Here is a 23,940-nt window from a genome sequence, read left to right as displayed (position 1 = left end):
CCTTCCTGGGCCCACGCCCCTGCCCCCTCCTCTAGGCCAGCAGCACCTCTGTGCCTCTGATCTTCCTTCCACCGTCACCTTCTCTTTATTCAGAGAAAGTGGGACGTCAGTCAAATCGCCCTCTTTTTCAGGCCTGGGGGCCAGCAATCCATCAGCCACGGTCAGACGTTCCCACCGCCTGTCCGCGCCCAGACACCCCCCCGTAGGTCACAAAGGGTGCTCATATGGCAGCAGCCCACTTCCCCTCCGTGTCCTGTGTGCCCCCCCGGCCCTGTCTCTCGCTGCCGTGCCCCCGTGCCATAGGGAGCCTCTTTCAAAGGTGGCATCTCCCACCTGTGTCCCCGGCCTATTTCAGAGTGCCACACCGGTCCTCGGGCCAGCCGGGGACACTCAGGTCCACGAGTGCCGTGGACACTCAGGAAGTGCAGATCCACGTTCGAGCCAGGCCGGGGCCCGTAGTGCCGTGGGTGAAGGGGGGGAGCCTTCCTCTCTCCTGCGGCTGCAGGCCCAGAGGGCTTCCAGGAGGAGGAGCCGCCCTTGACTGGTGGTCGTCAGAACTGCGTGGCCAGGCCCTCCCGGACCCCCTGGAATGGACGCTCCTCAGAGGGTGTGGCCTTTGCCGACACAAACAAAAGTGCCTCTTGTTTGAAGGAGCGCCATGTGGCACATTGCGATCCAGAAGGGACAACTTGAGGACGTCCAAGCGTCTGCCCAAGAGGAGGAAGCGGCAGCCAGGAAGGGCCTCCGGGCGCACGCGGCCGAGCAGCTGCACCGCGAGGAGGAGGCCGTGAAGAAGGCCGAGAGGAACCGGCTGCTGAGGGTCAGGTGGGTGGCCAGGACCTGCCGGGGGCCTCAGCCCTTCTCCAGAGCCAGCTCCTCTGTGGCCCCGCCTGAGCCCCTGGCCAGAGTCCGCCCAGGGCCTCCTGTTTGGCCAGGCCGCTGAGCAGGGCAGAACAGCACCCGCAGGTGTGTCACAGGCCCACTCCCGCTCCCCAGGTGCGGTCCCCATTTCCTGCCCTCCCAGTCCTCGTCCGGGGTCCTCCCCGCCCCTCCCCCTGCTCACTCCATCCGGCCCGTTGCCAGCTTTCCCTGCCGCTTCTATGGGAGCCAAGCCCCTGGACGCCGGCAGCGCTCTCGCCCTGGGCACAGGTGCCGCCGGCCTGGCTCTCAGGGACACCTGTTCCCTCAAGAGCCGGTGCTCCATGAGTTTCCGTTCCCACTGTCCCCCGCCACCGCAGGAAGGCCATGCACCTGCAGAAGGAGCACGGGCTCAGGCACCAGAAGCTGGTGGAAGACGCCAAGAAGAATCACAAGATCGCGGTGAAGTTCCTGAAGGCTTCCCTGGGAAGGTAGCGTCCTCAGACTCCCCCCATTGATACCCTGGAGGAGAAATACAAGAAATACAAGAATCTTTTTTTTGTTTTACTGTCCCGATTTTATTATTAAATCATTACCCTACTGTCAGAACATAATAAAGCTGTATTTTTAGTTTCGAGCTGACTTCCTGCTTGTGTTCAGAAAAGGACCTGCGGTGAGTTGCCAGGGGCCTGTCCAGAGAAGCCTGTTCCGGTGTTCCCTAGAAATTGACGGGAAAGCGTTCAACATAACGCTTTCCATGTGTCTTTAATGTGGTCACGTTTAATTATTTCCTTGACGGACGAGACCACCGTGCAGTTCTGTAACCACAAGTCAACATGCCCCGGTACTCGTGGTTAAAAAACGTGCCTTCTTCTTCCAGAATCCGCGAGCAGGAGAGGGAAAAGGAGATGGGGTCCCAGGAGCACATGAAGAGGCGCATGGACGCCGTGCTGGCTTTGAAGAACAGTATCAGTGCCAACAGGGTAGGCGACCTGTGTCCACCCTTGCCCTCGGGGCACATCGCACTCCAGGAGGGACAGCTTGACACCCGTGGGGCCCCACACAGTCCTACAGGAGCCCTCCAGGCAGGCGTGTTTCCTTCCAGGCGGGGGTCCACACCTCGACCCCTCAGCCTGCCCTGCCCTGTCATCTGGCTTCCCTGCCCCTTGGGACGGGAGTCCCGTGTCCTCAGACTCGCCACTCAGTCGCTTCCTGGGGGTTACAGAGCCTCCCCCCACAGGTCTGTTGCTCCTGGGCCCATGCTGGCACTAGCCAGGTGCCCCACCGGGCAGGAAGAAATCAGCGCAGGCCTGTCCTCCTGGGGCCTGGTCCGTGGGAGGAGCCATGGCAGGGCTCCAGGGGGACCGGGGCTCAGCGAGGCCATGTGCAGGGGTCCAGGGTCCTGTTGGAGGAAGTGATATCCCCCTGGGGCCCAAGGATGTGGCAGTTAGGCCTGGAGAGTGGAGAGGGGAACAGCATTTGCAAAGGCTCAGAGGCAAGAGTGAGCAGGCCTCCTGGAGGGGAGCCCAGCATGGCAAGGGGGCAGAGGCGAGGCGCCAGTCCTGCAGCGCTGTGGGCGACAGCCAGCTGGGGGGGCGGGAAGCCCCTGAGGATTTTAAGGATAGGTGGTCGGTGGGTGGGCGGGACCAGGCAAGGGTGGGGCTCTGCAAACCTGTGCTCCGGCATCTCAGGGCTGAGTTAACATCACCGGCTCAACAGAGAGCTGCCGTGTGTGTGTGTGTGTGTGTGTGTGTGTGTGTGTGTGTGCGCGCGCACTTGTGTGCACACGCGTGTGCATGTGCCAACGGTATACCCTCACTTTTCTCTATTCCCAAGGAAACACTCCGGAAATTTCAAGCATGGGGCCAGGCCAGGGCAGAGCTGGCTGAGCAGAAGGCCCGGGCCCAGAAGGAGATGATTCTGGCCCAAGGTGGGGACGCTTTCAGACACCTTTTCCATCAACGCCAGCGCCAGGAGCTGGAAGCCCAGAACCAGTGAGTGCGAGGTGGCTTCCTGGGGGAGGTGCCCGCCTGGGCCGAGGGAGGCCTGTCCCTCACAATTAGCCAAGCTGCTTTCCTCCCTGGGCTTCCCCCCAGATGGGGGCTCCAGCCCTCCCTCCACACCCTGCTCCCCAGACCCCAACAGGTGAGGCCTCCCGTGGGCCTCAGAGCACAGACCTTTCGACCCCCATCGCCTCTAGCGCGGCTCCTGGCCTGGCTTCCTGGTTTCTCAGGAGCTGCCCCAAGCCCCCGGCGCAGCTCACTCTCTGCGTCTCCGGGCTCTCCGGGCCCCTCCGTAGGGGGCCGTGGGGGGTCTGGGCTCACCCTTCACGCCCTCATGGGCTTCGCTTTCCGATTTCCTCCAAAGGGCACTCGGTGCTGCCTTCTCAGTATGCCCTGCACCCTCGTCATTCACCCTGAGAACCCCCCTCAGCCCTGCAAGGTCCCAGTACACAGCTCTCCAGGCCACGCTCTGCCCTGCCTCCCGCCCCCACACCCCCCGCAGGCGTGGGCTTCCTGAGATCCAGAGGTCCGCGTTCTGGTCCTGCCCACCTCCTGAAGGGCACATCCCTTCTCCCCCCCCACCACCACACCCCCTTCACAGGCACGATTGGTGCGTACCCAGGTGTGGCCTCCGGGTCCTCTCCCTGGGGACAGCATCTCCTGCCAGGGAGTCACAGTGCTCTGGCTGTCACCACAGGAGCTGTGCCATCAGTCGTCCCGCTAGGGGCTCCCAGGGGCGGCTCCACCCGTGCCTTCGTCTGGCGCAGGCCGGGCACGTAGGAAGAGCCAGGGACAGAGTTGGAATGAGTGAAGGAATGAACGAGTGAAGGAATGAATGAGCACGTGAGTGAATGGCCTCGAGCCCTAGTGAGGCCGTGGTTTGTGCCTCGCTGGAGTGCCCGGCTGCCAGCCTGGAAACCTGGAGTAAAAGGCACGTCCGGTGGGGTCAGGTTTGCTGTGGGGCCCGGGCGGGGCAGGAATTTCAAGGCCCGGGTCTCCGGCCTGGCAGCCTTCCTGGGCCTCATCTGTCTGCTCCCTCGGGAGCCAGGGGGCCCTGAGCCCCGCGGGGCGGCACCTCCTGGGGGAGGGGCCCCAAAGGCAGCTCGCAACTCACCTTCCCTGGTTCCACACGGCGTTTTCCCACAGCGCCTTCGAGGAGCAGCAGAGGCTCAGAAAGCAGGAGATCGTAGGTCGGATTCTGAAAGAAGAGGCTGCGGGAGAAACCAGGAGGAAGAGGCGGTCTTCTCCCACCAAAGCCACGGGCCGGCTGACCCTGAGAGATGAGACGTGGGGCTACGTCTCGGACGTCTGCGAGGACAGGGGCACGGTGGCCCTTCCCCGCAACCTGCCGGTGAGCCAGAGGCCCCTGTCTGGTCACAAGTCCCCGGGGACGTGGTTGGGCCTCGAGACACTGTGCGACCGTCTCCGGCCAAGATCCCTCAGCCGAGACCGTGTGGCCTGCACCGGGCTGTCTTCCGGCCTCCCTGCTCCCGGGGGGCCCCGCGGGCGGGACGCGGGCGGGCTTCCCCACGGCTCCTCTCTGCGGCACGCAAGATGGCGGGCCACACGGCGTCCACCTGGGAGCTGTCCTTTCCCAGGTGACGGCGCAGGTACAAGGGGCCGAGACCCTGGTCTCTGGTGGCTCATCCGCCACAGGATCCACCTCTGCGGACCCCACGGCGGGTGCGGAAGCCCGTAGCGTCCTCTGCAACAAGAGTGGCTCGGGCCGCCTTACCTGTCCCTAGACAAAAAGACAGGCAGTGACCACAGGTCAGTCCCGGGCCACGGGGCTATCTGTGCACATGCCTGTCACCACCCTGGCACCAAATGCTCTCAACACCCCCCAGAGACCAGCCGCTTCCACGTCCTGTACTCCCTCGCCGCTCATGCGTCCTCCTCCTGAGGGCCGGCTCCAGGCCGGCACCCCCACCCCACCCCCGGGGCTGGTGACCCATACCTGTCCCCAGGAGTCAGGGGCAGGGACATCAGGACCCCTCCTGAGCCCAGTTCAGCACTCCCACTTCTGCCCCGTGCACCTGGAAACCCGAAGGTGCGGGTCGCCGGCCCCCCTGGGCCTCTGCGGACTCTTCACTCTGTTCCCAGGCATTTTCGGTCTCTGCCCGGTCCCTGCCCGCCACTGTGGAGTCTGCCCCTCCGGGCCGTCACCCCTGCCACCTCCTCCCTGGCCCGCCCAGCCGCCTGCCCTGCCGTCCACACTAGGTGTCCTGTGTTTCTCCGTGTCAGCACCCAGTCTGCTTCCCCGGGAGCTCTCCACACATTGCAGCCACATCCCCCTCTGTCTACGGCTGATGCTCCCTAGAGGGAGGCCCCACGCCGTCCCCTCTGAAGCCCAGTCCCAGAACCGGTATCCTCCGGAGGGAGGGCTTTTCCAGGGCATGGTCTATATAAGCAAAAATTAGAAATAACATGAAACTGAGGATGGCGAAGAAGATTGTAGTAGGCCCATAAATCCATGTTCTGTGGACTCTTTTGTGGGTATCGGAGAAAAATACGTAATGGTGTGTCTGAAGTTACTTATTTTTGAAATGGGAAAGGGTTACGAAACAGACCATGTTCTAGTCTCCGGGTAAAGAGGAAAAGAACCCGTGGAAGAGCCAGGTTGTCCGTAGCCACATGCCCGAGGGTCTTGTGATGGCGGCTATGTTCCTCTCTCGCTGATCTGTAGAGTCTCTTGTCTTCTGTGATTAGCTCTGAATTTCTCTCCCCGACAGCAGGACAGCGAAGCGGTCTCACCCCCCAGAGCCTCTCAGTTACTGGAAGCCATCTCCTATGAGTCCGTCCAGGGGGACTCGGGGAGCATCACCTGGGAACATGACACGCTGGCCGAGCCGGAGATCCCCGGGCTCTGGAAGGAAGACTATAAGCCGAACCAGGTAAGCGCTTCCTGCCCTCAATTCCGAGAAGTTGGATAGCAGCCCCGACGCCGGCTGACCTGGAGTCAAGGCCGCAGACAGAGCCCCTTCCCCACTCCTGTCCCTCAGGGAGGCACCTTTATTTGTGCTGCCTGAGAAAACATGGCTCCGGTTAAACATTTCAAACCTTTCTCTTGGCCTAATTGAAAAATCTAGAAACCCCCCACCTCTGCCGTCACTTCCCACAAATCCAACGGGATCCTGGACGTGCCTGCTCGTCCCTCTTTCCTTTTCCTCTGAAGTGAGGACCGCCAGCCTCGCTCAGGCCAGGGCTCTCTAAGTGGCCTGCCGGGCGGTCGTGCTCCCCTTGCCCCGGCCGCTCTGGACCCTGACGCTGTGCCACTAACTTCTGTGGCCCCCGGCTGCCCTAGGCCACCTGGAGCGGATCGCCTCGCTGGGCCTGGGCTTGCCCTCAAGCGCGACGCTGTTTCTGTGGAAACCCAGGTGCCCAAAGAGGAGGTGGACAGGAAGCCCGTGGGCGGGACAAAGATGGACAAGGACATCCTGGCGCGCACCATGGAGCAGCTGCGCAGCAGGGTGACCCACAGGCAGGTGGCATCCGGGCACGAGTTCAAAGGTCGCCCCTTCAATAGCAAACCCAAGCTCATCCACTTCAAGGTGAGGAGGAGCTACTCGCCTGGCCTGCTGCTGAGAGTGTTGAGAGGGGTCAGATGCCAGCCCCAGAAGGGGACCCGGCCCGGGGGACAGCCTCCCTGGAAAGGGACAGTGAGGAGGTCGGTCCTCGCACGTAGTCACAGCCGCCAGACTCTGCAGGGGAGGAGGCTGGCGGGCTCCTGGGATGCCACACGGGCCCTAGTCCTTCAGACGGAGTGGGGTGCCGGCCCCAGAGCCCACACCATCCGAGGTCCCCAGGAAGCCATTTCCTGCCCCCGCTGTCCCTACTCTCCATGCGTCCCCAGGGGAGCGCTTCCTGAGTCAGGAAACCTTGGGACTTGTTCCTGGTCTCCTATCAGGACGCTCCTCCGCTCGTCACCGAGACCTTCCTCGTGTGGTCACACGCTGGCCGTCAGGGGGCACACGAGGAGAGGCCGCCAGGCGCTCACACGGCGCCTTCCCCCCGACGGCTTCGAAGGACTCCCCTGACTTTTCCAGGACTTCGACGTCGGCAAAGTGTACAAGAAGAAGATCACGCTGATAAACGCCACCTACGCCATCAACCACTGCAAGCTGGTGGGCGTGGAGGAGCACCTCAGGGACTTCGTCCGCGTCGAGTGAGAGCCGGCGGGGCGCGGGTGCGGGTGCGCTGTCCTCGGCCTTCACGCCCCCCTGGCGCTCGCTCTGGTGGCCGCTCCGTCTTCTTGTGCCGGCGCGGCCCGAGGCCAGCCCAGGTGTGCGTGATGACTCTCCTTCCGGGTCAGTGTCTCGGTGCCCACCCCTCCGGGTGAGACGGCCCTGGCGGTTGTTGGGGCTTCTCTGGGTGAAGGTTCGAGCCGTCCTGCTTCAGGACCGTCCCCTCCCACCATGTGCGTGTCCCCTGTGCAGCCACGTTTCTGTTTTCCTTCTTTGAAGCCCCGCTGGTGCTTGAGAGGCGGCCCCGTCTACTGTTTACTTCCTGGCCCCTTTCATGCTTGCTCATGTCCCGCTTTAAGTTTTCCTCATTCTTCTCACGTTCTTCTGTCTCTCGCCGTCTCTGCTGTAGTGTGTCTCTTTCTCCTGCTCCGTAGCATTTTGCCTTTGGTTTTAAGAAGGTTTCTTCTGGTTCTGCCAGCTTTTTATAGACGGGTCTGCAGGCCCGAGATGGCCCAGGATGGCTCCCCACCGCCCGTCCCCACGGCCTCTCCCGGTCCGGTGATCCGCACTCGCTGACCGTGGGACACACTGTTCTCTTCCGGGGGCTGCTTGTGGCTCAGACGTGGGATCTCTGTTCCCCCTTCTCTCTTTCCGCCAGCTTATCTGCAGAGGCGCGTGTGGGCAGAGCGTGGCCAGAAATTCCTGTGTGTCACTAACTTATTCTGTCCTGCATTCGTGCTGGAGGCACAGGATTTACTTGTGGTCTGCTAGTTTTTCATGTTGATCTGCGGGTCTCTGTGGGACTTGGGGCCCAGACTCGCGGTATCAGCCCCCCGGCGTCCTCCCCAGGACCGGGCTGGGGTCTGATTGGCGGCTGTCTCCCCCCCCCCCCCCCCACCATGGAGATTATCACCCTCCGTCTGCTGGCTTCTGTGGCTGCTGCTGGGAAGGCCCAGCCCTGGGTCGTTGTCTGGCTTCCCGTGTGGTTGCCTTCAGACTCCCTTGTCCCTGAGGTCCGGCAGCGCCTCCGCGGTGTGTCAAGTGCGGGTTGATCTGCTTAGACGGGCTTAGGACTCACTGAGGATTCAGACCTCCAAAAAGCCTACACGCTTCTCAGCCCCACCTGTCCTCCACCCCTGAAGTGTGTGCTGTAGTATTTTCTCGAATCCAGCACCCCACTGGCCCTTCTCTCTTTGTGTCTCCAAGAGCCTCGTATTTCAGTGGCCATACTTCTTGTTTCCGGAAGCCTGCACTCTGCCTCAGGTCAGCAGCCACCGGACACTGTCTTCTTCCTTTGTCACCTCTGTGATTCTCTATTTCCATCTTGGATAATTTTGTTTGTCTTTAACTTTTTTTACGTTTATTTTTGAAAGACAGAGTGTGAGCAGGGGAGGGGCAGAGAGACAGGGAGACAGAATCCGAAGCAGGCTGCAGGCTCTGAGCCGTCAGCACAGAGCCCGACACGGGGCTCGAACCCACGGACCGTGAGATCGTAACCTGAGCCGAAGTCGGACGGTTCACCGACGGAGCCCCCAGGCGCCCCACCATCTCTGATAATTCTAACATGACATCTTTGAAAGTCTCCATTCAACCATTCTCTTATCGGAGGCTCTTGGAGTTTGGCCCTGCCGTCTGCATGTGCGTGGCTGGCTTACACGTGTCCTTTCCAGCCTGGGATCCCCATCTTCTCACCAGGGGGGGCTCCGTCCCCTGGAGTCTCTGTGATATAGTATCCAAAAGCTTCCCTCCCCCCTGGAGGAGTTTTGGATTTCTTCTGCCTGGTATGTGGGGTCATTACCAGGCAGGGGAAAGCAATCACATTAAATTTTTAGCTTGTGTATTTCTAATCCAAGCACCTTAGGTAAAATTCAACCTTGTGAAAACACACCTCACGTTAGCAATTCTCCGGAAGCTGCTTTTCCTCACCCAGGATCCAGACCAAGACAGACCGACTGCCTTTGAGTCTCCCTGTGAAGCGGGGGCTCTTTTCCTGGCTCCTTCACTGAAAGTGGGGTTCAGAGGGTGCCAGCTGTGTGCAGGGTCCGTGCTAGCTCCCAGCTGGCTCCCAGCCCTCACGCTAGTGTTAAAACACGAGGCCCTTGGTTCCAGACCTGACACCGCATGTCCCCAGGGAACCGCGGCCACCGCTTGGCCCCTGGCATCCGTTCCCTCTGGGGACGCGCCTCACTCGCCCCTTTACTCACTCCGCACACATTCAGATGTTATTCGAGCGTCTCCTGGGGCCTGGGCACTGGGGCACAGCACCCAGGATGGGCGGGGAGGGCTCCAGAAGGCCCACTCAGTGCCTGCTCGGGGCCGTGGCTGTTGGGAAGTTCCAACAGCGCCTCCCCGTCAATCTGATGACGAGCCCCATGGATTGTTGTGCCTACAGCTTTGACCCCCCTGGTCCCATGTCAGCCGGGATGTCCTGCGAAGTCCTTGTCACCTTCAAGCCCATGGTGAGTGTTCCAAAAGCAGATGATGCGTGGGGATTTTTCTCACCCGTCGTGAGCGGGTGGTGGGTAGAACGGGGTCTCTGCAGACACAGATGACGGGGGAAGGACGCGAGGGCCTCAGCAGGGGTCACACACGCCCCTGTGCCGCTTTATCTGCAGGCACGTGCGGCACGTACCTGACATTGGTCGCAATTAGGGGCCTGCGCTGAGGGTTCGTAGCCAGCAGGCGGGTCTGTAGGTGCTCTTGGGTCTGAGTGGGGTGTGTTAGAGTGTTCGGACGGGCCCAGGCCCAGCCCGTGGTTGTAGAGACACAGCCCGTGTCCCTGGGCAACGTTACAAATGTTATGGTGCTTGAGTGTTTTATTTTTTAGATAAACAAGGATCTGGAAGGAAGCATCTCATTTCTGGCTCAGACGGGTGGATTTTCTGTTCCACTGAAGTGTTCCACGAAGAAGTGTATGGTAGGTTCAGGGACGCCTGAGCTGGGTGGGGCTGCACCGTGCATCCTGGGTCTGGGCCCAGGTCCGAACAGCTCAGGTCAGGCTGGGGCCGACCCAGGGGTGGATCGGAGCACGCAGGCCGTTCTGGGGAGGTAAACGCTCACGTTGACGCTGGAAAGTGGGGTGCCGGGGCGGGGTTGGGGTAAATCCCGTGCTGTGCAGAGCCCAGGTCGCAGGAGACCCTCGGGCCCATCTCAGGAGATGCTGGTCCCCTCAGCAGCTCTGGGGTGTCCCCTCGATTTCCCTTTTTTTTTTTTAATTTTTTTTTCAACGTTTTTATTTATTTTTGGGACAGAGAGAGACAGAGCATGAACGGGGGAGGGGCAGAGAGAGAGGGAGACACAGAATCGGAAACAGGCTCCAGGCTCCGAGCCATCAGCCCAGAGCCTGACGCGGGGCTCGAACTCATGGACCGCGAGATCATGATCTGGCTGAAGTCGGACGCTTAACCGACTGCGCCACCCAGGCGCCCCTCGATTTCCCTTTTAAAGCGTGGTCACCAGGCTGTGCGTTACGCCCCCAGAACCGATAACTCAAGTTTGTACCCTTTGACCCCCTTTCCCCATTTCAGCCGCCCCCCTGCCTCCTCAACCACCACTCTGCTCTCTGTGTCTATGGGCTTGACTCCACAACTGTTGAAGCCACACAGAATTTGTCTTTCTCTGTCTGGCTTATCTCACCTAGCCCAGTGCCCTCAAGGTCCATCGGTGCTATTACAAATGGCAAGATTTCCTTTTTTTTTAATTCCACTGTGTATATGCCCCACCTTCTTCCGTTCGTCCATTGACAGACACTTAGGCTGTCCTCACTGGCTGGTTATTGTAAATAATGTTGCTGTGAATATGAAGGTGCAGACAGTGGGGGTCCCCTTAGTGGTTTCATGTCCTTTGGATGTATTGTCAGAGGTGTGATGGCTGGGTCTAGGGTAGCTCTCTTTTAACTTTGGAGGAGCCTCCACACTGCTCCCGAGTCGCCGCACCAGCGTGCGCTCCCCGCAACGGTGCACGGTCCCCCTGTCTCCGCATCCTCGCCGACACCTGTTGTTTCCCGTGTTGTTGATTGAAGCCAGCCTGACAGGTGTGAGGTGGTCGCACCTTGTGGCTGCGAGTGGTATTTCCCTGATGATCCATGATGTTGAGCATCTTTCCATGTACCTGTTAGCCATCTGGATGTCTTCTTTGGAGAAATGTCTATTCAGAACCTCTGCCCAGTTTTTTTTTTAATTTTTTTAAATGTTTATATTTGAGAGAGACAGAGCATGAGCAGGGGAGGGGCAGAGAGAGAGGGAGACACAGAATCTGAAGCAGGCTCCAGGCTCTGAGCTGTCAGCACAGAACCCGATGTGGGGCTTGAACTCATGAACCACAAGATCATGACCTGAGCCAGAGTCGGATGCTTAGCCGACTGAGCCACCCAGGCACCCCTTTAATTTTTTTTCTCTTGAGAGAGAGAGAGACAGAGCATGAGCTGGGGAGAGGCAGAGCAAGAGAAGGACACAGAATCTGAAGCAGGTCCCAAGTTCTGAGCTGTCAGCGCACGGCCCGACGTGGGGCTCAAACTCACAAGCTGTGAAATCATGACCTGAGCTGAGGTCGGACACTCATCAACCAACTGAGCCGCCCAGGTGCCCCTCTCTGCCCAGTGTTAATCAAATTGCTTGGTGTTTTGCTATTGAGTTGTGTGAGTTCTTTATACATTTTGAATTGCAAATATTTTCTCCCATGCCAGAAGTTGCCTTTTCGCCTTATTTGCCTTTGCAGTGCAGAACTGGTTCTTTTTAAAACTTTATAATTAATTTTTAATCTTTACTATTGGAGTGGAGTTGACACGCAGTGTCACATTCGTGTCAGGCATGCGACAAGGGATTCCGCACCTCCGTCACCTGGTGCTCACTATGGTAAGTGTAGTCACCACCCATTCTTCTTTTGATTAAGAAAATTTCAAACATAAGGAAAAGCAGGAAGCACAGCACAGTGAACGCCCGTGTGCCGCCTGGATCCCATCTGTTGGCATTCACCACATTTACCTCGTCTGTCTGTCTGTCTGTCTGTCTTGCTGACCCACTTCCAAGGAGACCAGCAATAGCATAACACTCAACACCGCACCCTCGCAAAACTTCCACACGCATCTCGAAGAAGGAGGTTCTGCCACAGAAACCGCCACGTCATCGCCTCTCCCGAGCGAGCAAGTCAGCGCCGACTGCGGTGATGCTGCGGAACAAAACCTCCTACGTCTAGAAGCTTATGGCAGCCACAAGCGTTCCGGCTCACGGTCACAGACACGCCGGCGACTGTGGTTTGGCCGACCCGGGCCGGGCTCGGCTGGGCGGCTGGCTCCAGGCTGCAGGTGCCGGGGCCTCCTGGCGGGAGCCTCTCGCGGACGACGGTCGTCGCCCAGGCAACGAAGGCCAGCCACAGGAGCACATCTCACACCACTCTCGTCCCCTGTCCTAACGATGCTGACTAAAGCAAGTCGCGTGGCAGCGCCCGGCGTCAGTGGAGCAGAGAAGCCCCCCCGTCCCGGCCGCACGGGAGGGCGGGCCGAAGGAGGGAATGGACGAGGGCGACCGCGGTCTGGAATTCTCGCCCGGAACATGAGCACTCCTAACCGGCGCCCGTTCCCGGTCCACGTTCACGCGCGCCAGCCGCCCCGAGCCGCCTCCTGTGTCTTCTGCTCTGCCAGCCGGGCGCCGGCGTGTGACTGCTGTGTTGTTGGAAGCCATTCCCTTTTCTCCCTTCCATCTTTCGCTGTGGCAAAACACACGCGGCGCGGAGTGCACCGTCTTGGCCGCGCGAGGGTCCGCGCCTCAGTAGATTAAGGACATTCACGACAGGCAGGCGCCGCCCCCATCCTTTCCGGAACTCTCCCACCTTCCGGAACCCAAGCTCTGTCCTGTGCCGCCCTCTCCGCCCCCGGGCGCCTCCTCCCCACCCTGGTCTCCAGGGATTTGAAAGCTCCAAGTGCCTTACATAAGTGGAATCACGTGGCACTTGTCCTTTGTGACGGGCTTCTGTGGCTTAGCACGTGTCCTCAGGAGCCATCCGCGCGCGCGGCAGCAGCGGCCAGCTTGCTTCCGTCATGCTGCCCCGTGTTTTCACGCGTCCCTCATTTCCTGTGTGGCTGTCTTCTTTTGTGTTCAGTTGATTTTTTTATAGCGAAATGTTTAAGTTCCTTTCTCATTTCCTTTTGTGTTTATGCTGTAGCTATTTTCTTTGTGGTTACCAAGGGATTACGTTTAACATCCTGAAGTTAAAGCATTCTGATTTGGATTTATAGCAGCTTAAATTCGGAAGCCTGTGAGACGTCCGCTCCTTTACAGCCCGGTCCCCACCCCCTTCAGCTGTTAATGTCACAGGATTGCATCTTTGTGACCGTGTGTCCAAGACCACAAACTAATAACGTCTCAAATGCATTAGTCTCTTAAAACGTGGAGTTACAAACCAAAGTGATGATAACATTAGCTTTTAGACTAATACCTGCTTTAAAAAAGAAAGTATTAGACTGTGAAATCATGTAGAAAACACACAGTGCGGTTACAGACCATCGTTACAAGAGCTCTAGCTTCTATACTGCCTGTGTGCTCGCTTCGATGGGGCTGTATTTCCCCTTAATGCTTCGAGCGACTGGCTCGTGTGCAGGAGCGTCTCCTGCAGGGCTGAGTGCCCACGGGGTTGTTCATCTGGGAACGTCGTGGTTTCTCCCTCACTTTTGAAGGACAGTTTTGCTGGAGAAGGGTTTTTGGTTGACGCTTTTTCCTTTTGGCCCTTTGTATACACCGACCCACTGCCCTCTGGCCTCCGAAGCCCCTGAAATCTCGCCGAGGCCTCGTGCGCTGGGTCACGTCTCCCCTGCGGCCCTCGGGAGTCTCTCTGTCTCGCAGCAGTTTGATTATGACGTGTCTCGGTGTGGGTCTCTTCGGGTCCATCTTACTAGGAGTTTATAGAGCTTCTTTGATATTCATATCCCCTTGGGAATTTGGGGCCAGATTCCTCCTTTTCTGCTCCTGGGCCCCCTGTGATGGGACACTGGTCCACCCGCGGTCCCGTGGGCCCTACTTGCTTTCCTTCAGACTCGACGCCCCCGTTGTCCTGTCTTCAAGTCCCTGAGTCTTTCTTCCCACGTGCGCTGGTGCTGCCACCAAGACTATTCTCCTGGTGACAGATCTCCCGGTGATGGACCTCCAGGTGACAGAGTTCTGGGTGACAGGTCTCCTGGTGACGGCTCTCCCAGAGACACGGCGTTAGATCACTGTGCCTTGTACCCGGGCATGACAGGGATTGCCACCTCCCCATAGAACAAGGCTGCCCCCTGCAGCTCTTTCCTCCATTGGGGGGACGGGTCTTCGGTGACAGCTGTGCTTCCTCCGCCCGGGGCTCCGGAGGGAAGGCCGCTGATGTTGTTTTCTGCGTGAAGCTGTTGCTTCTCATGTTCTCCCTCCTTCACTAGTGCTCCGTGTGAGGAGGGGTTGGAACAATTATCATTCCCCACAGCCGATTAGCTTCTCTTTTTCCTGTTTTCTTGTGGATTCGTGGGTGTTGCGTGCTCTGCATGTTCCGATCGTATGGTCTCTGTTCTCAGCACTCAGGTCGCTCCGCCGTGGCCGTGGCAGCCCTGGGCCCTGCTGCCTGGGTTCACACACGGCCCGAGTACCGTGGCCCGGATGGCGGCAGCCCTGCCGGGGGCTGCCGAGCCTCGCTGAGGCCGTGGAGAGCCGACGTCTGCTGTGGCCTCCCGCACCCCTTGCCGCGTGTACACCCCCTTCTCGCAGTGGCCCAGGCAGCAGGGCTCGCTGGGGACAGGCCCCCAGAAGGAGCACGTGCGTGCCGGAGTCAGGATTCACACATAGGACCCAGCGTGGTGCTCCCTGCGTGGTGTGGCCTCGGGCTCCTTTCTGGGCAGGCCCGGAGGGTACTCACCTGCTGGCCCGGCCCTTCGCCAAGTGCACACGAGGCCAGCGCCCTCCAGTCACACACCCAGCTCGGGTCGGAGTGTCTCTGGCCTCCGCCGAACCATCAGGGGGAGCCGCCGCGACAAAGGCGCCCTAAGCAAGGACTCCTCTCTGCCTCCGATGCGAGGGTCTGGGCTGCGCCGCCCTGCCACCCTCCACAAATGGCTTCCAAGGCACCATCCCTCCTGTCAGGTCCCCTGCACCAGCCGGAAGTGACTGTCGCGTGGTGAGCCCTGGCTGCAAGGTAGGCTGGGCAGTAGAGTCTTCCCAGGGCGGCTCTGTGTCCCGCTGACGTTCAGGGCTCCATCGTGCACAGGAAAAAGGCAGAATGCCCCGCAGTGTCGCCCCCTAGCCACGCAGTCGCGTGTCATCACCTGTCACCCCCATGCTCAGAACACGCCGGCCTCTGCCCGGGCCCTGCCTGCAGCTGTGGGAGCGGCCACCCTCCCATCCTGCGTAGATGTGGCTCCTGGAAGTCTGGTGACCTGTAACCAGGAGACGGGTCACCTGCCACCTACTCCATACGCACGCGCGCTCACACATCCACATGCAGACGCACACCCATGCACACACGTGCACACCCACGTATGCACACAGGCTGCTCCATGTCTGGTCTGTGGGAAGCTCTCGTCTGTCTGCCGCCTCTGGTCCCGCGGGGGCAGAGAGGAGAGTGGGGCCCCTGGGTCTCCAAAACTGGCGGCCAGAAAAGCTGCCCGGGGTGGCAGTCTGCACACGACCTTCTTAGCCAGCGCCCAGATGGCCAAGATGCCCATGCCCACGAGGGTGGGGGGAGGTGTGCCCTGGGGGATGTGCCTGCACCACATTGATCTCACAGGGACGGCAGCCTCGTCCCCAGACCCTCTGAGCCTTACTGTGTCCACTCGGCCCCACAGCGAGGGGTGTGGTAGCTCGGCTCATTTTGAAATGACTTTATTTTCTAGAATGGTTTTGGCATTAACACAAAACATGCGATTCTGGCTGACTCCCCACCCAGGTTGCCCCAGAAACATCTTATGTAGTGTAGCACGTTTATTAAATGATTAACCAGTGTTGACGCATTATGATGATTATTAGCTGGAGAAGACACGATATTCAAATTCCCTTAGATTTTACCTCACGACCAATTTCTGTGCTGGCGTCACACCCCAGGAACGTGGCACGTTCCTTATGCTGCTGTTTTGCCGTAGGGTCTTTGCGGCTGTGACAGTTTCTGGGACTTTCTCTTTGTTGATGACCTGACGGTTTGGGAGGGTGCCAGGCAGTTGCTGTGTAGAATGTCCCCCGCTGGGATTTGTCCGGAGTTTATCTCATGAGTAGACTGGGGTGGCGGGTTTCCGGAAGGCCGCCGCGGTGGTTCTGGCCGAATCCCGTCACGGGCGCGCGCTGCCACCCAGCCTCGCGCTGTGACGTGGCCTTCACCTCCCGACTTCTCACTGTGACGCTTCTAGCCATCCTCCCGCCAAACCGTGCTCCGTGGGAGGCCCGGGGCCGGGAGGACTGGGCGTCCCGGTGAATCGCTTGGAACTCTTCTGTGAGGGACACTGATCTCTTCCTCGTTCATTAATCCATAAAATCGTTGATTTGTTTCACTCTCTGGACCAGAACCAAATACAACTTTCTGTCGCTGCTCACACTTTTCCCGTCCGCACCGTGGGAGCAGTTTCGGCTCCCTGTCCCTCAGGCGCACGGTTACGCTGTGCTCAGAGCATTTCTCGTTGAGGACTTCCGTTCTTGCCAGACAACGCCCAGGGCTCACGTGCCCATCTCCTGTGCCAGCCCTGGAGCGAGACCTCCAGCAGCCCAGTTCCTCGTTCCAGACAGGGCGTGAGAAAGTGGTGCGTGCACAGGTGTGCCCGCTGCTGGCACGTCGGCCCTTCCACCTGCACCGACCGGACCAGCCTCTGCCCTTGCCTACCTGTGAGCTCCCGTCCGATAGCGGGGGCGGGGCTCCTGCACCTGCTGCCCGCGCCCCGGTCGCCTTCAGCCCACAGACCCCGCTCTTCCCCGGAGCTGCTCAGCTCACACCTTTCCCGACTCTCTGTCATCAGGCGCTTCATCAAACTGACCGAGCCAGATCGCGCCCCTGCGCCCACACACAGTTGTCCCCACCGTCGCCCTCCCCTCCGAGGGGCCGTCTGTGGCCGCAGACAAAGGACAGGGACACGGCATGGTCTCCCAGGGTGCCTGGTCTACAAAGGGTCGCTCGCTGCTGTGCTCTGTGGTTTGGGCAAAGCTGTAATGACGCGCGGTCACCACTGGGTCACACGGAGTACTTTGACCGCCCCCCCAGATCCCCTTTGCTCCGCCTGTTCATCCCTCCCTCCCCACAAACCGCTGGCATCCACTGCTCTCCCTACCGTGTCCTGAATTTTGCCTTTTCCAGAATGCCACACAGTTGGAATCATGCCGTATGCCCTTTTCAGGCTCTTAGTAATGTGCATTTGAGGTTCCTCCGTCTTTCCAGGGCTTCATGGCTCGTTGCTTCTTAGCTGACTTGACTGTTCACAATTTGGACTCAGGAGCTCCCAAATTGTCACGGTTCAAACCTATGATTTCTAGGACGCGGACCCTGTTCCTGGGGTGTGTAGAGGCCCCGCCTGGAGCCAGAGGCTGACCCCGACCCTGAGCCCGAGTCCCCAGGGCCGCAGGGCCACAGGTGGGAGAGGAGAGCTGGCCGCAGACTCGGCGGCCGCCCCGGCTCATCCCTGGCTCTCTTGGCAGCTGTCTCTTGACAAGGAGCTCATCGACTTTGGCAGCTACGTGGTGGGTGAGACCGCCTCCCGGATCGTCACGCTGACCAACATCGGAGGTCTGGGCACCAAGTTCAAGTTTCTTCGGGCATCAGAGTCCTGTGAGATGGACATCTCCCAGTCGGTCGCGAAAACAGTGAGTGTGTGGCCCGCTTCCGATCAATAGCCGTGGCTACTCAGCCAGGGGCACGGTGTGCTGCCGCCCCCGCCCACGACACAGTCCCGGCAGCGTAGAGCTGGTGGTGAGGGGGAGGAGTCTGTCAGCGCAGGGCTGGAGGAGAAGGGGGAACAGGGGTGCCATCGTCAGGCAAAGTGGGAGAGACTGGTCTCCGTAAGGAGGACACCTGGAGCCACCTGGCAGGTGCGGTGGCAACGGGACACTGACCCCTCTTGAGGGTGCGGTGACTGACAGGGCGGTGGCCAGGAGCTCCAAGCCTGAGAGCCACAAGGGTCCACCTTTCTCCTGACGCACCTGTCAGGTCCCAGCACGGGGCGGGCAGGCCAGGAGGACCTTTCCAAAGGGGCGAGGTGAGCCGCGGTCTTCTCCTGGGAAGGCTGTGCAGACATGCTCCTAAGTGAACGGAAATAGCCTGAGGGACATAGGTGGGGCCCCATCTGTGGAGGCAACTTCTGTCACAGCCAGGGGACGCTGGGAGGTCTTTCAGGGGTGTAGGGGTGAGGAAGGGTGAGAGAAACTTCCCACAGGAAGCCCTGAGCTGCTTTGCAGTTGGGTCCACTCGTTAAGGGGTCTCAGGAAAGACCCTGGAAGTATCTCCCCTGAGGAGGGACAGGACCGATGGGGTGGGGGCAGAGGTGCGAGGGGCTGGGGGTGTGAACCCAGAGCAGGGCGAAGGGGTGGTGGGTGAGGTGGGGGGCGCAGGCCGGGCCAGCTCTCAGGCCCGAAGGCGTCGGAGCTGAAGCCGGGAGAGTGTGGAGCTGGAGCCTGGGGCCCCAGCCGCACGCGGGTGGAGGAGCCAGGCCTCCCAAGGGAGGAGGGCACACAGTGCGGCGAGCCGCGTGCCAGAGCCCGGCACACGGCAGAATTCACGACTGGGTGTCGGTGTCCATGGGGAACAAGGAGGAGCCAGCCAGCCTGGGCTAGAGACGAGAGAGGCGGGGGCCGGCCCTGGGCCCCTGGGCAAGGAGGCCCTGCTGTCATCTGGGTGCCTGGCTCGGGACAGAGTGGGAGCTGGCGAGGGGATCACGGTCGGGCTTTCCACGTGGCCCCCCGACAACGGGGGTCTGGGCAGTTGAGTGGGAAAGGCAAGCAGGAAACTGCCAGTAAAAGTCTCATGTTCTCTTTTTAGAGCAGTCTGTTCACATATGAAGATAAAGGTATTTACGATAAAATCACCACCAGCTTTTCTGAGCAAAAGATTGAGGGCAATGAGTCCCCTCCCATAGACATGACAAGCCAGAAGGAGTCTGGGAAGCTGGGCGGCAAGAAGCAGGAGGAGGGGCGCCCTGCAGGTGAGCAGGGGTGGGGGTGAACCGCGTTACGGAAGCACATCGAGCACCTCCCTCCTGGGAGGCTCTGAGGAGCCCACGCGCCAGAGGGCTGGACTGTGTGGGGTGTTTCTAGGGCTTCGATGTTAAACAACCGTGTATTAGAGTGTGTGTGTGTGTGTGTGTGTGTGTGTGTGTGTGTGTGTGTGTGTGTGTATGTGTGTTCGTGTTCAAATAAACACTGCTTATGGAGTGGATTGACATTTGTAATCATAGTTAAGCTAACGTAACGTTTAAAGGAAATCCCAGCCTTGGACCACCAGGTCGGCCACAGCAGGCTTGCCTTCCTTGTGGCTCTTGGGGGTCCTTGTTGGGACAGTTGAGGAGTCCTGCTCCAGGGGTGTAGCAGCTGGGTGGAGGGCGGGGGGGGGCGGGGGGGGAAAGACCCGGAGGCTCTGCTGACTGGGTCATGGGGGCACAGGGCTGTCTAGGGCCACCCCGAGCCCTGCTGGTACAGGAGTGCCTATGACAGGTGAGGACAGTTCACAGAAGAGCCGGGAAATAGGCACCACTCCCCCCAGCCCCGGGCCGGTGAACTGGAGGAGGAAGAGCACTCCCCACAGGCCTGGCCTCGCCCCGACTCGCCCCCTTCTGCACCAGCGACTACCGTCGGGATGGTTTCCATCACCTCCCTGCCTCCCTGAACAGTTTCATTCAGCACACATCCAGAAATGGCAGGATTCCTCCTGTTCCAGCCTCATAGAAACAGAGCCTCGGGCCGCCTGTTGTGGACACTGCCGTGTAAGCTGTTCTTTCTGTTTCCGCGGCTGCGTGCCACCTGCTTCCGTGAACACACCTCGAGTCACAGACCCGCTGGCCCTCGTCACGTGTGGGGACTTCAGGGTGTGTGGCGGCATCCCCGGGACCACGGCTCCCTGCGCGTGAGCGTCTGCGAGGCGCACCCGCTGCTCTCCTGCTGCCTCTCTTCTTTGCCAACGTTAAGTTCTTTTTCAACGTGTTTGTGCCGGTTCAGACTCCCACCAGCAGTGGTGGGACCGAGCAACCCAGCACAGCTGCCACCAGCCTCTGTCTGGGCAACCGACAGTTGGTTCTCAAGTTCTTATGGAAACCCCAAGGACCTTAAATTTCCAAAACAATTCCAAGAAAGAACAAAGTTGGAAGACTCAGACTACGTCATGTCAAGATTCATCTGAAGCCACAGTGAGAAGACAGTGTAGTGCTGGCCAAGGGAGGGACACGGAGACTCAGTGGAACAGAACAGAGTCCAAACACAGACCCACGCAAACATGGCCAATCAGACTTCACTAGGGATGCACAGGTAATTGCTCGGAGGAAAAAACAGTCTTTTCAACAAGTGAGACCTTAACAGTTAAACATATGTGCAAAAAGTTAACCTCCGTCCAGTCCTCATGCTATAAACAAAAATTGCTCAAAATAAATCATAGACCTAAATGTAAGACCTAAAACTATAAGCCTACAAAAACAAAACATAGGAGAAAATCTGTATAATCACGTGTTGGTCAGAGATCTTTTAGAAGTGACATCAAAAACATGATTCATGTTTTAAAAATTAGAACCTGCTTTGGAATGCAGCAAAAGTGGCTCTAAGAGGGAGGTTTATAGCAACACAGGCCGACCTCCAGAATCTAGAAAAGTCTCAAACAACCTAACCTTATAGCTAAAGGAACCAGGAGAAGAAGAATAGACAAAACTCAAACCCAGCAGAAGGAAGTAAATAATAAAGATCAGAGCAGAAACAGATGTTCTAGAAACTTAAAAAACAATAGAACAGATCAAGGAAACCAGAAGCTGGCTCTTTAGAAAGATGAACAAAATTAAGAAACCTCTAGCCAGACTCACCAAAGAGCAGGGGTGGGGCGGCGGGGACCCAAATAAATAAAATCACAAATGAGAGAGGAGAAATAACCACCAACAGCACAGAAATACAATTATAACAGAATATTATGAAAACCTACAGCCAAAAAACTGGACAACCTAGAAGAAATGGATAAATTATTAGAAACACACAAACTACTAAAACTGAAGCAGGAAAAAATAAAAAATGTCAACACTCCAATTACCAGCAAAGAAATTGAGTCAGTAATCAGAAAACACCCAATGAACAAAAGTCCAGGACCAGATGGCTTCACAGGTGAACTCTACCAAACATTTAAAGAAGAGTTAATACCTGTTCTTCTCAAACTGTTCCAAAAAATAGAAAAGGAAGGAGAACTCTCAAATCCGTTCTATGAGGCCAGCATTACCCTGATACGAAACCAGATAAAGACGCCATCGAAGGAAAGAACTGGCCAACGTATCTGAAGAACGTTTTGCATGGATGCAAAAATGCTCAACAAAACTCTAGCAAACCAAATCCAACACTAATTAAAGGAATCATTCACCACAATCAAATGGGATTTATTCCTGGGTTGCAACGGTGGTTCAGTGTTCGCAATCAACGTGATATGTCACGGCAATAAGAGAATAAAACCCATATGATCATTTCAATGGATACGAAAAAAGCATTTGACAAAGTACAACATCCATTCGTGATATTAAAAAAAAAAAACCCTCTGCAAATAGCTTTAGAGGGAACATACTTCAACATGATAAAGGCCTTACATGAAAAATCCACAACCAACATCATCCTCAGTGGGGGAAAATCTTGAGAGCTTTCCCGCTAAGGTCAAGACCAAGGCAGGATGCCCACTCTCACCACTGTTATTTAACACAGCAATAAAAAGAAATAAAAGGCATCCAGATCAACAATAAAGAAGTAAAAATTTGACTATTTGCAGATGACATGATACTTTTATATAGAAAACCCTGAAGACTCCACCAAAAAACTGCCAGAACTGATGCACAAGTTCAGGATACAAATTCAAGGTACAGAAATCTGTTGCATTTCCATACATCAATAATGAAGTTGCAGAACATGAAATTAAGAAAACCATCCCATTTATAATTGCACCAAAACAAATAAAACATTGATGAAAGAACTTCTCAAGATGTCACAGGGAAAGACATTCCACCCTCATGGGCTGGAAGAAGAAATACTGTTAAAATGTCTCAATTACCCAGGGGGCGCCTGGGTGGCTCAGTCGGTTAAGCATCTGACTCTTGATTTCAGCTCAGGTTATGATCCCAGGGTCACGGGATCTGGCCCCGAGTTGGGCTCTACACTGACAGCATGGAGTCTGCTCGGGATTCTCTCTCTCTTTCCCTCTGCCCCTCCCTTGCTCACGCTCTCCCTCACTCTCCCCCTCTCAAAATAATAATTTTGTAAAAAAATAATAAGTAAACATTTTTAAAAATATTTATTAAAAAAAGTCTATACTACCCAAAGCAAACCACACATTTAATGCAACCTCCAGCAAAATGCCAATAGCATTTTGCACAGAATTAGAACAAGCGATTCTAAAATTTGTGCCAAGCCAGAAAAGACCCTGCATAACTGAAGCAATCTTGAAAAAGAAAACCAAACTGGATGCCTCACAATTCTGGACTTCAAGTTACATTACAAAGTAGTAGTAATTACAACAGTATGGCACTGGCACGAAAATAGATGCTTAGATGGATAGGATAGGATAGGATAGGATAGGATAGGATAGGATAGGATAGGATAGGATAGGATGCCACAAAATAAACCCACAACTATATGGTCAGCTAACCTTTTACAAAGCAGGAAAGAATGTCCAATGGAATAAAGACAGTCTCTTCAGCAAACGGTGCTGGGAAAACTGGACAGCGACATGCAGAAGAATGAACCTGGACCACTTTCTTACATCAGACCCAAAAATAAATTCAAAATGGATGAAAGGCCTAAATGTGAGACCCAAAACCACAAAAATCCTAGAACGGAGCACAGGCAGTCATTTCTCTGACACGGATCATAGCAACATCTTTCTAGCGATGTCTCCTGAGGCAAGGGAAACAAAAGCAAAAATAAACTACTGGGACTTCATCAAAATAAACAGCTTCCGTACAGCAAAGGAAATCAGCAACAAAACTAAAAAACCTAAACCTACCAGATGGGAGAAGATATTTGCAAATGACATACCCAATAAAGGGTTCGTATCTAAAATCTATAAAGCACTGATACGGCTCAACACCCAAAAGACAAATAATCCAACTAAAAAATGTATGGAAGACATGAACACACATTTCTCCAGAGAAGACATCCAGATGGGTAACTGACAATGTGAAAAGATGTTCAGCATCACTCATTCTCGGGGAAACGGATATCAAAACCACCATGAGATGTCACCTCACACCTGTCAGGGTGGCTAAAGTCAACAACAGGTGTTGGCCAGGATGTGGAGAAAGGGGACCCTTTTGCACTCTTGGTGGGAATGCAGACCGGTGCAGCCACTGCGGACAACAGTATGGAGGCTCCTCAGAAACTTACAAATAGAACTACCCTACGACCCAGCAATTCACTACTAGGTATTTGCCTAAAGAACACAAAAACACGAATTCAAAGGGGTACATGCACCCTGATGTTTACAGCAGCATTATCTACAATAACCAAACTATGGAAGCATCCCAAGTGTCCCTTGACTGATGAGTGGATAAAGAAGAGGTGGTATATACGTACAATGGAACTTTACTCAGCCATTAAAAAGAATGAAATCTTGCCATTTGCAGCAACGTGGACAGAACCCGAGTGTATTATGCTGAGTGAACTAAGTCAGCCAGAGAAAGCAAATACCATATGATTTCACTCATATGTGGAATTTAAGAAACAAATGAGCAAGTAACAAAATTTAAAAAA

The 23,940-nt window shown here is 56.8% G+C and overlaps 2 protein-coding genes across 2 annotated transcripts in view; both read left to right on the top strand.

Moving 5' to 3' along the window:
- CFAP74 (cilia and flagella associated protein 74) overlaps positions 1-23,940 on the top strand; it is a 65,495-nt gene that overhangs the window by 20,999 nt on the left and 20,556 nt on the right. Inside the window, exons 7-18 of the mRNA XM_045034865.1 lie at positions 652-825; positions 1,239-1,349; positions 1,739-1,841; positions 2,695-2,852; positions 4,008-4,212; positions 5,594-5,755; positions 6,239-6,412; positions 6,908-7,026; positions 9,438-9,504; positions 9,873-9,962; positions 17,671-17,835; positions 19,007-19,169. Of these exons, the coding sequence (XP_044890800.1) occupies positions 652-825; positions 1,239-1,349; positions 1,739-1,841; positions 2,695-2,852; positions 4,008-4,212; positions 5,594-5,755; positions 6,239-6,412; positions 6,908-7,026; positions 9,438-9,504; positions 9,873-9,962; positions 17,671-17,835; positions 19,007-19,169 (1,691 nt within the window). The remainder of the gene's footprint in view (positions 1-651; positions 826-1,238; positions 1,350-1,738; positions 1,842-2,694; positions 2,853-4,007; positions 4,213-5,593; positions 5,756-6,238; positions 6,413-6,907; positions 7,027-9,437; positions 9,505-9,872; positions 9,963-17,670; positions 17,836-19,006; positions 19,170-23,940) is intronic.
- Positions 11,823-13,397, top strand: LOC123379440. Its single transcript, XM_045034937.1, has 2 exons — positions 11,823-11,898; positions 12,073-13,397. Exons 1-2 carry the CDS (start codon positions 11,854-11,856, stop codon positions 12,817-12,819), a joined length of 792 nt encoding a protein of 263 aa, XP_044890872.1. The 5' UTR covers positions 11,823-11,853; the 3' UTR covers positions 12,820-13,397.

The sequence above is a fragment of the Felis catus genome, chromosome C1 (assembly GCF_018350175.1).
Source record: "Felis catus isolate Fca126 chromosome C1, F.catus_Fca126_mat1.0, whole genome shotgun sequence".
NCBI lineage: Eukaryota > Metazoa > Chordata > Mammalia > Carnivora > Felidae > Felis > Felis catus.
The sequence above is the reverse complement of the archived record's forward strand: the minus strand, read 5'-3'. Positions and strand labels throughout refer to the sequence as shown.

Excerpts from the sequence above, each read along its gene's own strand:
- LOC123379440 (XM_045034937.1), top strand. The coding sequence starts at position 11,854 with ATGCGACAAGGGATTCCGCACCTCCGTCACCTGGTGCTCACTATG. Across the intron at positions 11,899-12,072 it reads GTCACCTGGTGCTCACTATG|GAGACCAGCAATAGCATAAC; the intron begins GTAAGTGTAGTC and ends CCCACTTCCAAG.